The sequence below is a fragment of the Ambystoma mexicanum genome, chromosome 10 (genome assembly GCF_040938575.1).
Source record: "Ambystoma mexicanum isolate Mex_15411 chromosome 10, UKY_AmexF1_1, whole genome shotgun sequence".
Lineage (NCBI taxonomy): Eukaryota > Metazoa > Chordata > Amphibia > Caudata > Ambystomatidae > Ambystoma > Ambystoma mexicanum.
In genome coordinates, this window is record NC_090932.1 from 1,586,856,427 (window position 1) to 1,586,873,158 (window position 16,732).

Here is a 16,732-nt window from a genome sequence, read left to right on the forward strand (position 1 = left end):
GACTTAGATCCAGAGCAGCAGAGCACTGTGCAAGGTTTGGGTAGCCAGCATTTGGGTTTGCATCTTTTAACAGTAGCGCTGCACTGTGAGTTACATTATGTGCATCCTTTGTGAAATTGAAGAATTTGGGGGCATTCTGAGACGTTACGGGGATGGAGTTCCAAAGTTTAGGTGTGTGACAAGAGTGTTCCTCTCTTTATGTACTAGAAAGCTAACTGCTGAAATAATAAGGTTAATAAAGTACCTCTCTGTGCAGTTAGCTTTCCATTATTCATCTAAAATAATATTAGCATAGTTTTCAATTGTGAAATGGTGATTTCAGCGTTCAGCGGTTTTCCCAGAAATCCAGTATTTCCTGAGCCTACTCACCACCACAACAATAGTAGGTTATACCAAAACAAATTAAGGCCCTGATTCCTGGGACGTTTTCCTATGGGATTGTGCCATTATAAAGCACTTCCATGAATCAAGTTATAAATGTTTTTAAAAATCACTGGGGTCTAGCGGGCTTGATTCTGATCGTCTCAATGAATGGTAATGGAATACTTGCTGCAGATCTAAAAAAATAATAGTTTTAAATCTCAGGGCCATTTTATACACATTCATTTCAATCTAAGTAGAAATATAAACCAAAAGTCTCCTTTCTTATCTGTGAAACATTATGAACATGTGTACACTGTTTTAGGGCCACACAATATTCCTGCAACATCCACAATTGCCTAAAATCAGTGTGTTAAAAAAAGCATCATAGTATACATATCAAAATCAAATAAAAAAGCTTTCATGGAGTACGCCTGATGGACCTTTACAATTGCCACAATTAAATTGCATAATAGAAATACAAAATCAGACAGGTTCTAGACAATGCACTGTTTCATGAAAGCATGTGTTAAATGTACATGCATTTTGAAAAAGATCACAACTCAATCCATTCTCATAACTTTGCAATTTCTTTCAATAGATATACCTTACAAATTCGGAAAGGTACTAGATTTCAAAAACAATATGTATCCAAATAGGAATGCAATGGAATTTTAAAAACAGGAACATCAATTGCATTTTGTTTCTGCAGTATTAAAATAATCCTGTTTGAATTTTGAGGCAATATTTGTATTATTTTTAAACTTAAAACTCAGTTTTGAATCTGGGAACTTTTTAAGGCACTTGCATTATTCTAAGATGCAATCTACTTTACTTGTTGACTCTTCAGAAGTTCTCACTATAGTTATGGGACATTAGAAATTGTCCTGAACATGGAATAGTGTTGTTCAAAGTTTTTATGAAAAAATATGAAATTAAACTAACAATGTCTGCAAAAAGGACATATAGACCTGTTGATTATAGTTTTGAGATAAATGTGAAAAAGTATTTTTTTAAATTTGGTCTGACAAGGAAATTTAAATAAATCAAATGTGGATCTGTAAAACAGACAATGTCACATTTTAATGAAACCGTCTAGGGTTTCTTTTAAAGACCAGAAATCATAAGGAACCCTGTAGTGTTAAACAATAATGGCATTTGGAAAGCTAATACATAATAATTGAACAGATAGAGTAGGCTTAATGGAATAACCAAGTGAAATTGTGCAGTTTGCTAAAGTACCTGCTGCTGAGAACGATTTTAAAATGTCAGGTCATCGGCTTGAATATTGTTGGATCGAAACAGCACATGTATCTGAACATTTCTGGCACTCATAGCTATTTAAAATGGTGTTGTTAGTTGCGTTTATGATATTAGACGTAACATGAAGGCACATTTTATAATGCTCAGATACTCAGAAAAGAAAAATTCCATATCATGGTTGCATCAAGGTGATAGAATTCTACCAAAACGTATTCCTGTAGTAACAACTATACCAGTGTGAGAGAAGGAATTCGGTGAGGGCACTGTATTGATGTGCGACATAGTTGGAAATGGCTACAACCCCCATGGATGTGATTATCATTTGAACCACTGAAGAAAGATTGAGCAAATAGTTAAGATAATATGGAATGGCGCAAACACATTTTTTTCATCACAATCAGTATTATCTAAAAATGTTTGAACGAGGGCAAAAATGCTGCAAAAAATAAAAATAAATATGTTTACGAAACTTAGTTTCAGGTTACGAGGCAAACGTAGTAAATGAAAAAGATTGCTTCTGGTTTGCCCCAGTGAAAACACTTTAAATAATACTGATTGGGTCTAAACCTGTTTGCTCTATTCCATATTATCTGATCAGCAACATTGGAGCTAAACACATTTACTCCACATTTATGTGCACAGGACAAAGTTTTGATAATCTGACCAAAGCTAACTCTCATGACTGTAACATGAATGTGCGGAAGTCCCAAATATCCTAGCGCAAATGAAGACAACGCTCACAATGTCTAAATGTTCAAGCTTCTTTCTTGACATACATCCATCCATCCTTGCTCATGCAGACGGTGACTTATTTTGTCTTTATTTCCATATTATCTGAGTAATGACATTCCATCCGGCCATTATTCTTCTCATATGGGCCAATTCATGAAGAAGTAACAATAACTTTCCCTTGACCTAAACCTAGAGAGGGCTATTACATTCACTAAGACTTTATTTAGTAACTCTGCATTACTCCTGACTTATCTGACTTACATGTAGTAAGGCAGACTTTCTCATAGTAACTTATTTGTGGGCCAAATAACCCAGTTTTACGTCAAAGGTAAGTCAAAGTTTCTCAGAGTAATTGAGTATCGGCCTCATAATCTCTGACTATGCGTACAGCTGAGGGAGATGAAGGGGCCTGTACTGTATAATTCCTCTGCATTAAATTCTGCTCAGCACATGATATAGTTTGTGAACGGTCCTGTAGCACTGTGGGTATGTCTTTGGTGGAGGAACCCAGCTGAGCGTCCTAAGTAAGTATCAGAACTAACACTGCGTATCTCTTCTTGAGAAAGGTTCTTTGTATGTGTGCTGATTTTCTTTTTTATCTTTTGACTGTCTAAACTACTGTGACATTCGCATGAGGTTTAATGATTCATATTAATTCTGCAGGCCCTATTTCTTTGTAAATGTGTAATTTTGTCATGAGATTGCTATCTCCTGTAACCATTAAGTTAGCATGCCATGACTTGTAAAGGGTGGCATGCGCTCACAGATTTAGATCTATCCTCTTCCATTTATATTTTAAAGCAATGTTCTGGGTCATAGCTATTAGTTTGTAGGGCTTTCCTTTTAATAGCCTAAGATTCCCCTCACTTATTCAGCACCACAAATAATATGCATTACAAATTTAAATGAAATGCCATTATAGTAGGCTTCATTCAGTCAGATTGCAGGTCATTTCGTTCAATGAATGGTCATCGAATGTGTGCTGCAGAACTCTGATTTTCTTTTAATGTTTTTTAACGCCATAGCCATTTTACACATTAATTATAATCAAAATAGAGATGTAATCTAAAAAGTGTTTTCTTTATGTTTGTGCAAAAGTGTGAACACTGCTTTAGATCTATACAATGTTTCTACAGCATCCACAAAATCCTTAAATCTCGATATAAAGGTATCTTAAGAATTCCTCTGAATATCTATATAAAAATAAAGAAAAAATATGTATCTATACTTCCTCCCAGTGGGGTATATACAGTTGCCACTTTGAAATCAGCATCCATAAAAGGCCTTATCACGAACATTTATACAGTGTAAATATGAAATTTGTTTGCATTTAGAAAAAGATCCAAAAGCAAGCCAAGCTCCCAAGAGCACAATTTTAAAATAGTCCTGCAAGGTAGTTTATTTCACAAAGATAGATGTCATTTAGTAGCTTTTTTTACCTCAGGTTTTTGCAGAACCCTGTTTGAATTTGAGGGGTATGTGAATATTATTAAGTGTTTACAGGCTATCTATATTCAAAGGTTCAATTTTATTAATTGGGCATGTTTAGGGTTCAGACGTTTCTATTATAGTGAATATATATATAAAATATATTAATTCAGGATTGTTTTAGGTGCTTAGATAATATGGAATCGTGCGAAGAGGAAACCTCCAATCTGTATTATCTAAAATATTTTCACTAGGGCAGCAGGCTCTTTAATTTACCACATTTACTCGAAACATGAAAAGAAATATAGTAAACACATTTGGGCCTGATTCACAGAGTGTTTTCCAATGGGATTGCACCGTTATACAAGGCTTCTGTGAATCAGGCCCTTAATTGTATGTTATGCAATAAACACAGTATAGGAAAGAGTCAAATAAATGTTGCCCTACCGCAAACATATTTAGATAATATGGACTGTGACAAAATCTGTTTGCTCCATTAAATATAATGTGAGCATTTGCTCAATTTTTAGCACTGGTGCAAGTGTTAGATAACATGGACCTTGGTGGCAATATACATTTCCCAAATTCTCTGACTTCAGCATAGATCCCTTCCTCATTTCCTTCACTTACCCTTGTACAGATATTAATGCAGGAAGAAGGTTTAGTACAATCATGTCACCTCAATGGGGGTGAGGTAGAGTATTTGCCTTTTCTGGTTATCTGAGCATTTTATAATTCCCCTTTATTCAATGTACAATTTTGTTAATGCAACTAAAAAATGTGTATTGAATAGCACTGAGTGCCACAACTTTCAGCTACATCAAAGCTGTAAACAAAAAGGTGTTGCCATCCATTGGCGTAGATTTCACTGAATACAATTTCAACTAAGGAGAAGTAATCAAATTTATTTGACCAAAATAGGTAGGTAATGTGGTACAGAGAGGTCTGTGGGGGGGTCCCCCCCCGCTTCATAAAGAGAAAAAGTAGAACAAGTAAAAAGTGATTTTCATTTTTGGAGTAAAAAAATTCTGTCACTTCATTAGGTAAAATATTTTCGAAACCATCATATAAATCTGTTGCGGTCACCTGGTTCAATGACACCTATCGTAACAATCTTTAGCATTTAGAGAACGCTTGAACCCACCAATTTTCAAGCCTCTGTCCTGAAACTTTAACTGAGATTTCTGCAGCAGGTACTTTAACAAGCCCTACAATTTCACTAGGCTATGCCATTATTCCCAGTCCACGTGGTCAGTAATAAGCTATTAGCTTTCCAAGTGGCAGCAATTAAGGTTATATGTGGTATATAGCAAGAGGCCATTGAATGGGAGCAGAAGAGACTAGAAATTGGTGGCAGAATGGTAGGTGTCAAAAAGGAATACAGTGTTATTGAAGCCAAGTGGAATGAGAGAGGGGAGAAGACATACAAGGAAAGAGGATTCAGTTAATAGGTTGCTAGAGAGAAAGGAAGCCAAGTTAGATTGATAAAACATTGATGTTTGGAGAAATATTCAATAATTGTGATTATGTAGAACATAGAAGTACAGTCACAATTGCAAGAAGGAGAGAATAAGGAGGGGAGGTAAGTAGAATAGAGATGTTTGAAAAATATAAAGGTTGCATGTAATAGAGATTCAGATAAAGAGATACATGGATAGCATACATAATGTTTTTATTTGAAAAAAACACGAATTTATTTTGGGTACTGCAGTTTAGCCTACAAATATCTATCAAACTATAAACTATATTAAAGTTTTAAATGTCATGACAGTCGGGCCTTATGAAGTACTTAATCCACTAATGAAAGAAAATCCCAAATCTGTAGCTGAGTTGTTGACCCCTGTTTCGAATGTTTAATATGCTCCCCACCTCAATCAAATACTTTAAGGTTGGAAAGTGGGTATGAAGATCAATTACTTAAATCTTGGAATAGTGGACAACTTTGCGATGATTGCTCTTCAAGAAGCTGCAGTGAAGATTTTCTTGAAACCTCCACTGATTCATTTAACTTGATGGAGGGAAACAAGTAAACCTATTTGCCACAACATTGCTTGGTTTGGCGAAAGGAACATTTTAGCAATATAACCAATAACCCTTAAGCTTCTTGTACTCAAATACACTCAAACACAACAAAAGGTCATTATATTGATGCTTTACAGACTTGTCTTTGGCAATTGATAAAGTTTATATGTGTGTACATTGATAGAGACTTTCACATTGGGGGCTACCACAAGCACTACTACCCCTCATAATAGAATTACAGTCAAAGAAATGGACTAGGGTTGGACAGGCAAAGGGTGGTGGACTATTAGAATAATCATTGTACGAAACTAAACAGGGGCTGCTTATAAAGTAACTCCACAATTTTATAACATCTGATCGCATTGAGGCATTGAAGGATAATCAGACAAATTGGTTCTATGTGAAAATGTACCCTGCAAAAAGGTTGCCAGGTAATTGATTATTTTCCGTGCACCCCTAAAAGCATCCCCCACATATTCTAGGATGGGTATTATAATCCTATTCTAACTCCAGTGCTTGATTTTCTTGCGAGTACACATTTGGGGAAATATTGCAACCTGGTAACATTTTCCCAGGTGACATTATCAATGGATACCCAAAACTGATATTCCTTATATTGGAAGTCACAGACTCTCTTATTTCTCTTTCACAGATGACACAGGCATCTTTGATGTAATGCACTTAGCTGTGAGGTGTTCTGTAGACCAATTATATGGTTATCTAAATTGACATAACATAATGTTCAATACCAGAGAAAAAAACAATCACAATTTTAAATTGCAAAAGAAAAGATCCATCATCAATATCATGTGAATTAACAAGCGCTCATCTCAGTAACAAAATAAACTTATTTGGGATTTATAGTAGATCAAAATATAAACTCGACTCAAGGTTTGAAGAGAGATTTGGCACCAACTTGGAAAACACTGAGTGAACTTTATGAACTAAAACTAGTCCTGCTATAAATACATAGAATAGGTGCAGAATAATATAATGAAAATATGAAATCTAGTAAACAAATTGAAGGTTTGGTGTTGAAAAGGAAATTACACATATTAAATATTTTAGTATGGAAAATATTACACTTTAAATATAATCCCTAATATAAACTTACAAAATGAGGTTGCATTTATGTAGTTTTGGGACGTTTTCAAATATTCCAAAACAGAGACCAAAGACTATTATTCTGTGAATTTAATGCAGATTTTAGCCACGGAGGAAAGACGTAAACAATGATTACTTTAGGGAGAGCAGAAAGGATAGCCCGACCACATTCTTGAAATCTGGAACAATTATTGGCATTTCAATGCTACTGATGGCTCTAGATAGATACGCTTTCAGTAAGAAAGGCTAAACACGTTCTGATTTGGAATTATATGGGTCTGGGATGGCGGATAATTGTGAATATGAACTACAATAAAAAATAAATCCCCATTAATCACAATTAAGAAATTAGAAGCAGACAGACTTCCAATGATCACTTATGTTTTAAGTCAATAAGAGTAATATTGTGGGTTACGAATAAAAGACTTTCCAGAATATGGATCTGTTTCTTTATTTATGCCACGTTTAGCAATGTTATGAAATCAGTCCTTAAACTTTAATAGAAATTCCTAGAGAAGGTTAGACCTGCCTGGCAATGTACCATCCAGTCAAAATGATGACTATGAATCGGCATGGATATGCACATCTGCATTCCACGTTTTCTGTGAGGGCTATTTTCTGTTGCATAGTTTAGTACTTCTTATCTTTGGGAATGCACACATAAAGCCTGCAGTCATGACAGATGCCTTGTATCTTAGCTATGGGAAAGGTGTAGAGATAAACACACAATCCTCAAAGCTTATACAGGTCTATGGGACCATTAGGAAAAGCTCAGATGGACACATCAGTACAATCAATATGGTGCCACACATGAACAATTTGAGTGCAAAAAGAGACACTGCTTACACTGCTAATGGTCAGTTCATTTCAGCGGCCAATCTACCATCAGACAACAAAACTGCCCTTATCTGTCTCAGTGTGAAGGTCTGCCCGTTCCTGTAGATAACAAAGGCCACCAATCAATGAGAGGTACTTTGCATTTCATATGTCACATCTCTCTAAAAATCTGATTTATTGCCAAAGAGTAGCCTAGCAGTTCCTCACTGTATGTAGAAACCCACAAAAGCAGCAGTTTGGAATACTCAGGCCCATCTCATCCAGTGAAGCCACAGGTAGACAGACAAGGAGTGATCAATGAATAACAAAGTAAGGTGCAGCTTGAACCGTCTCACTCATTTTACTTATTCCAGGAGACAGAGCTGGAGCTGGACTTCAAACACAAGGCCAAAACTGCACATGTGTAATTCATCAATGATTTCAACATTTGTCCCATATCTGATATCTCTGGTGAGCTAGGCTTGATTTGATGTTTAAAGTGTCAGCATCTTCTTTGATCCAGTAGCCATGTTTTAGCTCACTGACATCTTATATCCACATAAGTCAGAGTTCAGTGTAGAAACAAGTGTATTATCTTGTCAGTAGAAATTGGTGTTCCCCCTATCATGACACTGTTAGTTCATTTAAAAAACATTCTTTGGGCTCAGGATTCACTGCATGTGAAGGAGGTCACAGAGAAGGATTTTTTCTCCATATCCCAATGCTTAATGTGTCTTAATGAATTCACATTTGTCATGTGTATGTCTATGAAGAGAGGTCTCAATCAGAGATCAGTGGATTTCTACTTGCCACTGGACTTAGCTGACCCACCATTTTGCCAAGGATGATCTTCCTTAATCAAAGGGTATCCCCTGATGTCAGATTGATAGGTTGTCTGCAGACACTACCTGGTGCTGCAGAATGGCCTGGTGATGTGTTTTTATACAGCCATACAACACAGTGGTGGATGTTCGGTGGAGGAACCCAGCTGAACGTCCTTTGTAAGTAAGACTGTCCGTCTTATTCTATCACTCTTAAATGGCTTTATTATTGTTTTGAGTATTCTTCCTATGAAGTTAACAGATTATTCACTTTTACTGTACATGTGTAATTACCTCATCTGCAGAACCAATTTATGCCAAAAATACATTTATTTTGTATATCACTAATCATAGGTGTGCTGCCCTCATGTTTACAAAGAATATTATCATTCTCAATAGCATGATATTGTGTGTTCTCGAAAGGGAATCTTTAGTTCTGTGCCACTCTCATAATTATCTTTCCATTCTTGGAACCATCTAGGCAGCCTGAGATTGTCATTACTTTGAAAAAGCCACAATAGAGATTATATCATATACTTATAATTGTAACAACATCATTCACTTTCACTGTGCATATTTACATATATGTCCCAATGATATATAAATAGCATTTACATTGGGAACAATAAATTGCATTTGATCCTCGGGAACCAGATGAAACATCTTTCACTGAATTGTGAGGGTGGTTTCATGTGTTATACGTTAAAAGAGCAGCCATTAGGACTGAGGCATTGTTTTAAATGCTGTCTTCAATGTATACAAGGGCAGAGTTACTTATTGATAAAGTGGCACCAGGTAGATGTGTTTGCAGGTCTACAATGAATTATTGCAGTTTGAATACAGACCTTCAGTCACATGCAAAGACCCCTAAAGGCGAGCAGCAATGACTATTAAAGAGGGACCGCTGTGATCTGTGATAGGATCTATTCACAGGGAGGATTGATTTGGGAATTGCAAAGCTCAACAGATGGTTATATAGTCAGAAGGCAAATAGATATGTATGGAATATTTTAAAAATAACATTGATGCAAACACCGGCTATTATTGTAATGTTTATTAAAGGGATTTCCGAGGAGATCTTTGTTCAACTCGCATATCATAAGCTTTGATTACTCAGTCTTTAACCAGTACAGGTTGATAAAAAAATTACCATTAATCTGGGAAACAGTGACAAATGTTACATTCAAAATTACAGATCTGCGGTTGCTATTCAAAGGAATCTGCTATTGGATTTAAATTGAAAATAGTGAACACAGCTCCATGCAGCCCAGGGATATTTAGGTCTGGTACTCAGGAACTACATCACCTTTCTTTGTTTTCAGAACTTCCACACAAAAAAACATTTTGAATGCCATGATTCTGAATGTGAGTTCTCTCCAGAGTTACTGGTTATCCCAAGCACAAGCTCTAGACTTATAGACCCCTGATTTGGCAATGTGCTGCACTCTATCAAGCTTTGATCATGCAGAAAAAGATGCATACAATTCCTATAGTGTCTAGTTGTGCCTACTGCACACCTTCCTTAAGAAACTGTACCCCCATATGATTTGTATCTACTTTATCTGCTGTATTGCACATGGTCAGGTTTGTGTACAGCCCTGTGACACTGTGGGTATGTCTTTGGTGGAGGAACTCAGCTGAGCGTCCTATGTAAGTATCGGAAGTAACATTGTACACCACTCTTTCTTCTCGTTTTATTTTGTTCTTTTTTTATCATTTCTTTATCGGAAGTGTGCAGGCACATTGATAGGATATTTAAAAGTTAGTATAGGTATCATTGTATCCTAGCTCATTGCTGTTTTGCAATGTTCATTTTTATATATGGTTTATTTTATTTGTTAAAGTGCAGACTTAGATCCAGAGCAGTAGAGCACTGTGCAAGGTTTGGGTAGCCAGCATTTGGGTTTGCATCTTTTAACAGTAGCTCTGAACTGTGAGTTGCATTATGTGCATCCTTTGTGAAATTGTAGAATTTGGGGGCATTTCGAGACGTTACTAGAATGGAGATCCAAAGTGTGGGTGTGTGACAAGAGAATGATTGTTGCGTGTTCCTCTCTTTATGTACTAGAAAGATAACTGCACAGATAAGATCTGTGCAGTTAGCTTTCCATTATTCATCTAAAATAATATTAGCTTAGCTTTCAATTGTGAAATGGTGATAGGGTAGAAACAGTAGTACAGGATGAAACAACTTTGATCGAAATGTGAGCGGCAGCTATCTCATTGCTAAAGTTAGAGAATAGTGCGTTACTATTAAATCAAAAGGTTATTGAACTATAAAGTAAATAATTACTCTTCATTGTGACCAAACCATCCCATTATAGTGCTAGTTCACTTTCCCTAGCCATGTGTGTACTAAGTAAATTTGAGTTCAAGTCCACTTGTTTTATGTGATTTATAAACCGGGTTTTAGATTATTGCTCAATTTATTAAAAAAATATTTTCTTGTTAGAAGTTTAAGATCACAAATCTTTTTTCAGCACACTCATTTTAAACACATTTTGCTGAGTTCTGATGAATTGCCACTCTTCTGCAATTTAAACTTAAGCTAAACCCCTAACTTGTTTGCAAGTTAAGCATTCTGCATGTTGTACAGTCAATCAATGCAGTGAGATTCCTTGATAAAGCACCATGATTCCTTTTCAAGGTCAACATGTATGCTGCAAATTCATTCCATACCACTTCTGTACCACAGTACTGTAGACAAGGGTATCAGCCAAGAAAGGAGTTGTATATATTAAATTACCTCTGACAATTGCAAATTGTGATCTTGTTTATTGGTTTTGTTGAGGTCAGGGTATATTTCACCCACCTTTTATAATAAAATTTGATTTGATATGACCAATTAGTTTACAATTCACAGCAGTGACATTGTGCAGGACCTTGCTGTACATGTGAGATGTGTACACTGAAGTCCCAATGTACATTAATTGCCTTAAGTATGAAAATAAAGTCAAGCTTTTCTGATGTTTGTTGCATTTTTCTGTCAGAAAACTGTGTCTAGTATTTTGTAATTTCAGAAATGTGAAACAGAAAACGTGAAGAAATAGGTATTATAATTGGTCCATTTTAAATTTACATAAATTGGACAGGATTCGGCCACACCAGATATAACTTCTCTAACTCATTGGTCAGCTTTAGTGTATTGCTGATTTCAAGATGTGATCTCAAAGATGAAACTTGTTGTAGTCTCTAAATTAAGCCTAAATTCACCTGTAAACTCATAAATTCTCACGTTGGTAGTTCAAAGGCACCATTCTACTCAGTAAAACTAGAAGAAATGTTAAATTGCATTGCCAATTTTATTATAGTGCTGTATGATAATCTATGGAGATGACAGGGCTGCTTTAGGGGACTCAATGGGCAAGTATAAAAGTCAAACTACAAGCAGTGGATCTTTGGAGCATTCCAGGAGCCCTTGGTAGAATTAGGCACCTTAATAATCAAAAATAATACTTAAAAAATGGTACTGTGAATAAAGATGATTTCTGGACACAGGTAATGAAAAACACACAATTAAGGTAAGGCAGAGCTCCTTGGAGTAAAAACATCTTCAGATGACATATTATTAATGTATACAAATAATTGTGAATTGTCCAAAGAGATAAAATCCATAATTCATAACAATCTTCAAATATCTGTAGCCATAGGGATAATAATAGGGAGTAGTAAATCAATCCAATACAGATGGTCGCGAAGAAAAGAGTGTAGATGTTACACATTCTACATCAAAAATGTACATATGCACATTAAAAGTTCTATCCACATATCATGGAACTTTAAAATATCCTGGGAGACCTCTTCTTTCTAATAATACATTCTAGATGTGGAGAGCAAAGATTGGACACCAAAGAATGTTTTAAACCACAAAAAAGTAAACTGCAATAGAATTTGCATGCATTTATTCCAAACTGAATGGCTGCTCATACAATTGTCCAAAGACAAGCTACAACTATATTTTTTACAAAACCTTTTAGGGAAATAATGACATTTTTTCTGGGAGACAAGAAACACCTTTTGCAAAATTGACTTCTGTAGAGACTAATATTGTGAAAAGACTCAGAAGAATTCATATTGAAAATGGTTCTTCTTTGAGTCCGTCCTTTTCCATTTTTATAGAGGTACTTCTCTCCAAGAACAAGGCCATCCATTCATTTGGGAAGATAATGAAAGGATGTACTGTTTATTCAGCACCTCGAAAGGCCCAGTGATGCAGCACACCACCTCCACCATAGCTGAACTCTGACAAGTCAATCAGTCATCCTATTGAGAGAGTAAATCAAAAGCATCCTTTTTAATTACAGACTGTGATCTAATACTGGGATATTACCTTCAGCTTTTGAACAGTAAGGCCCCATTCCCATGGAGTCCCCTATGACTATGACTCCATGGGAGTGGGAACACTGAAGCACTAACAGTGCCGGTGCTTCATTGAATTATCTGCCAGCAGGAGCCTGAACTACCAGCAGTCAGGCCTGCCAGTTGTTCACCCCGGCTACCGGCAGACTCAGAGTATACCGGTCTGGAAAAAGTGCTTGTAACCCTTGTAACAGGCACCTTTTTCATGCTCGTAATGAGGGCCTAGTCTTCATAATCAAGCAAAGACTTAATTGGCATTGTGCCATCGCAGATGGTCTCCCACAATGAATCCTTCTAGGGGTGCATGAGGTGACCTAATGTGAACTTCTAGATATATTTGCTCTGCTTCGCCCTCTTCTTGAAATCAATAGAGAATTTGACCCCTGCATATTTACCTGTTTTCTTAAGTGTTCCTCTAGATATACTCTAACTTTTAAGTGCAGATGCAAGTACATAGGTATTAAAAGTGACGCCCATATTATAAAGGTCTCCTTTATATGGTAATTCCAAAGCCATATTTAAAATTGCAAATGAGATGGCATTACAGGCTTGCAGCGCCTAAAAAGGGGAAGCCAAAATACCTGCTATGGCAAAACATTTAAATGCACAGTGTGGGGTAAGTGATGAAGTTCACCCATTACCTGGAGGTGTTTGTTGATTTTTGTGATGTGGACCAAAGAAGGTGCCTGGCCTCATCCCTACTGCATAAGACTGTAACCTACTCCTTAAAATTAAACAGTCAGACAGGTCTATCTCTTCACATTGACAGCAAATATTTAGGCCTTTTTGAATACATTGGAATCTCTGCAAGAAACATCTTGTCTAATAGTGTTGGAAGAGGCACTCAAGGAGTTATTCCCAAGGGCAGCGGTATACTCTGTCTTCCTCTGGTAAACTTTACCAAGCTTCCTATAGCATCTTCAAGAGCATTTACAATATCCAATCGAGATATAATCACTATGGTCACATTGGGACAAAGGGAAACATCAGGACAAGCCTAGAAATGTGACAGTGAGAACAACAGATCAGCTACATGAAGCCTTGATCTGCTGGTGACAAAGACACATGGATGTTTTTCTAATAGTGTTTTCTCTCGCATAGATTTACCTTGCAACCATTGTCTTCTAGCATAATTCTTGTTATCACTAAACTTGGATATGATTACTGCTGTTATTGTAATCAATTACTTTATTAATTTTGTTACTCCAATAAATATTTTGAGATTGCTTATATTGCAAATTTTTTAACACCTTTAAGGATTTGCATTCTTACCTTAAATACATTGCTCAGTTGTTCATATTGTTCATACCCCCATCATCCATTTCCCCCCACACATTGAGTCATGGACTCTGCCTCCTCTACCAAAGTGTGGGGCCTGGCTAATTGAGCCAGCTGAGCTTGGGAATTACGCAAGCTTGCTTGCAGCCGCACAATCAGCCAGGGGTGCAAACAGAAATACTCCAGCTTTGATTCATGTATTCTTGAGAGCAACATACCCTCCTTTAACACCTTAAGCATATTTAACCCCGAATCATTTGAAGGCACAGGTGTACGTCACAGAGGCAGATGATAACAGAACATAGCTTAGAATTAGAAAAATCAATGTCCTTCATTAAGAGTTTGTGCTTGAAGCAGACAGAAAGGAATGAAACCTGAATCTTGAATTGTATTCATTTAACTGCCTCATTCTAACAGTTGTAATTCTTTTCTTGCAGCCGGTGAGACCAAAAAACCTTCCATGAGTCTCTTCCCACCCTCTTCAGAGGCAGTCGATGCAAATAAGGGCACCCTGACATGTCTCCTGTCAGACTTTTATCCCGGATCTGTGACAGTGAGTTGGACGGCGGATGGGCAACCAATAAGCAGTGGAGTTGAGACAGCCAAAGCCACTAAACAGATTGAAAACAACCTGTACATGACCAGCAGTTACCTGCCTGTGACCTCTTTAGACTGGAACTCAAATAAAGTGTACGCCTGTCAGGCCACGCATGAGAGGGAGACCATTACAGCATCTGTGAGCCGATCTCAATGTGCTTAACCCTTCGTAAGCCAACTCGGGTCAGTGTCAAAGGGCTGTGCTGGAGTAGGCATCAACGCAGTAGGATTTAAATATGGTGAGATGTAATAGTGACCAACCTGCCAACTAATCCTGGGGAATGCCCCCAAATGCTGTTAGAACACTCTGCTTCCTGAACTGAAGCTTTGCTCTGTCTCTATCTGATGTCATTCCAGGCAAGTGATTGATTGGTGTGTTATATCATTATATCCAGCCAGATATGACTTATTTGGAATATTTCACTGTCATCACTAGATAGCGCTGGGATTGGTCTTCTGCCTTTTATGTAATGTGTTCATTTTTCGACCAATAAAATATGTATCTTCATCATCCATTGTGTTTCAGAGTTTACTCTTAATTTTTTAGTTTCTCTAATGTTTTACACAGCCTCGTCTTAGGTCAGATAATACAGCTTGCATTGCACAGGCTTTTCATTTCCTATTTTTTATGACACTCTTTCATCCATCATTCTGAAAATTTCCATTCATCTATGGGTCAATACCAAGCAAACTAGTTGCATATATTCACTCATCCATTGTAACATAATGGAGAATAGCATCTCCTTAAATGACAATGTAAATGTTCATGAATGAAATGTGGATCAACAGATGTCTGAGGTGATGAATTGGTGAATGGTTTGCCTATAGCTTTTCTGGGAATTGGCAGTTCAGTGTGCATGTTGATGTGGGCCGGCATTGTTGGAAGGAGAAATTGTCATTTGTTGGTGGACCTAGGGCTCTGCCACTGTATACATGTTGTGTTTGCTCTTTGGATAGGTTTCTAGATGAACATTGGGTTCGTTATCGCATAATTTCAATTTCCTGAGAATTGTGTCACAAATATTACATGTATCAGACATGTCCCACACAAGAATACACATTTCCAAAAGGTATTTATTAGAACAAATCAAAAACAATTCTGTAAGGGCTAAAATGGTGCATGAAAGTAATTCAAATGGGATCAAGATGGTCATGCACCAAATAGTGCATGAAGGAATCTCAACTGAGACAATATTTTGGGCTGTGCACTTACAGTTATAAATAAGATGTCGATATTAAGTATAACATCCTCTTTGAAGGGTTCATCTATAAAGGAATTCTCTGACATTCAGATTTCTTGTTCGATGTTCCTGTGCAGCAAGCGGAAGCTGTGCTGAGGTTACCAGAAGGTGGTGACAGAATTGGTGCAGCCAAAGTGAATTAGAGTGACATTGACTGCAGGTGGTAAGAGGTATGTGAGAAGAAGATTGAAATGGACTTGCATGTACTTTTCCGTGTTCTTCTTCTACCATATCTCATGGCAAAGAGAACGGGGAGTCAAGGATTAATGATGCAATGTTGATATCTGGAGGAATACGAGCTAAATGTAAATGATCTTGTACACAGAAGAGTACAGAGAAACTTAAGAGAAATTGACAGAATAAGAAGTGGATATTAATAGTATGAAGAGGTGTGTGAAATTGAAAAGATAACTGAAATAGAGAAATATCTCAAATGTAAATGAAATTGAGATATGTGTGTAGGGACAAAATAGATAAATGCATCTGGGAGGAATAGAAAAGGAAATGTGTAAAGTAGTATGAGAGGCCAACAACATATCACGATTATGAAGAAGGTTAAAATATATATGCATAGACAACAAATAGGTAGCTCATTAATTGAATAGTTGTAGATGAATTAGAGTTTGTCTTAAGTGAAGGAGAGATTGGGAGGATGGGCAGAGACCATGTAATTATTGCACGGGAACTGGTGACTTTCAGCATTTTATGGAG

At 36.7% G+C, this 16,732-nt stretch overlaps 1 protein-coding gene across 7 annotated transcripts in view; it reads left to right on the plus strand.

Moving 5' to 3' along the window:
• IGLL1 (immunoglobulin lambda like polypeptide 1) overlaps positions 1-15,293 on the plus strand; it is a 1,070,724-nt gene extending 1,055,431 nt beyond the window's left edge. For 5 of the 7 annotated variants that reach the window (XM_069619932.1, XM_069619930.1, XM_069619929.1 and 2 more), the window contains exon 4: positions 14,621-15,293. In XM_069619932.1, coding sequence (XP_069476033.1) covers positions 14,621-14,943 — 323 coding nt within the window. In that variant the 3' untranslated portion in view covers positions 14,944-15,293. Of the gene's footprint in view, positions 1-10,160; positions 10,197-14,620 lie in introns of all 7 variants that reach the window. The other 2 variants (XM_069619928.1, XM_069619927.1) reach the window with 1 other exon arrangement.
• Positions 15,294-16,732: the final 1,439 nt, after the last annotated feature.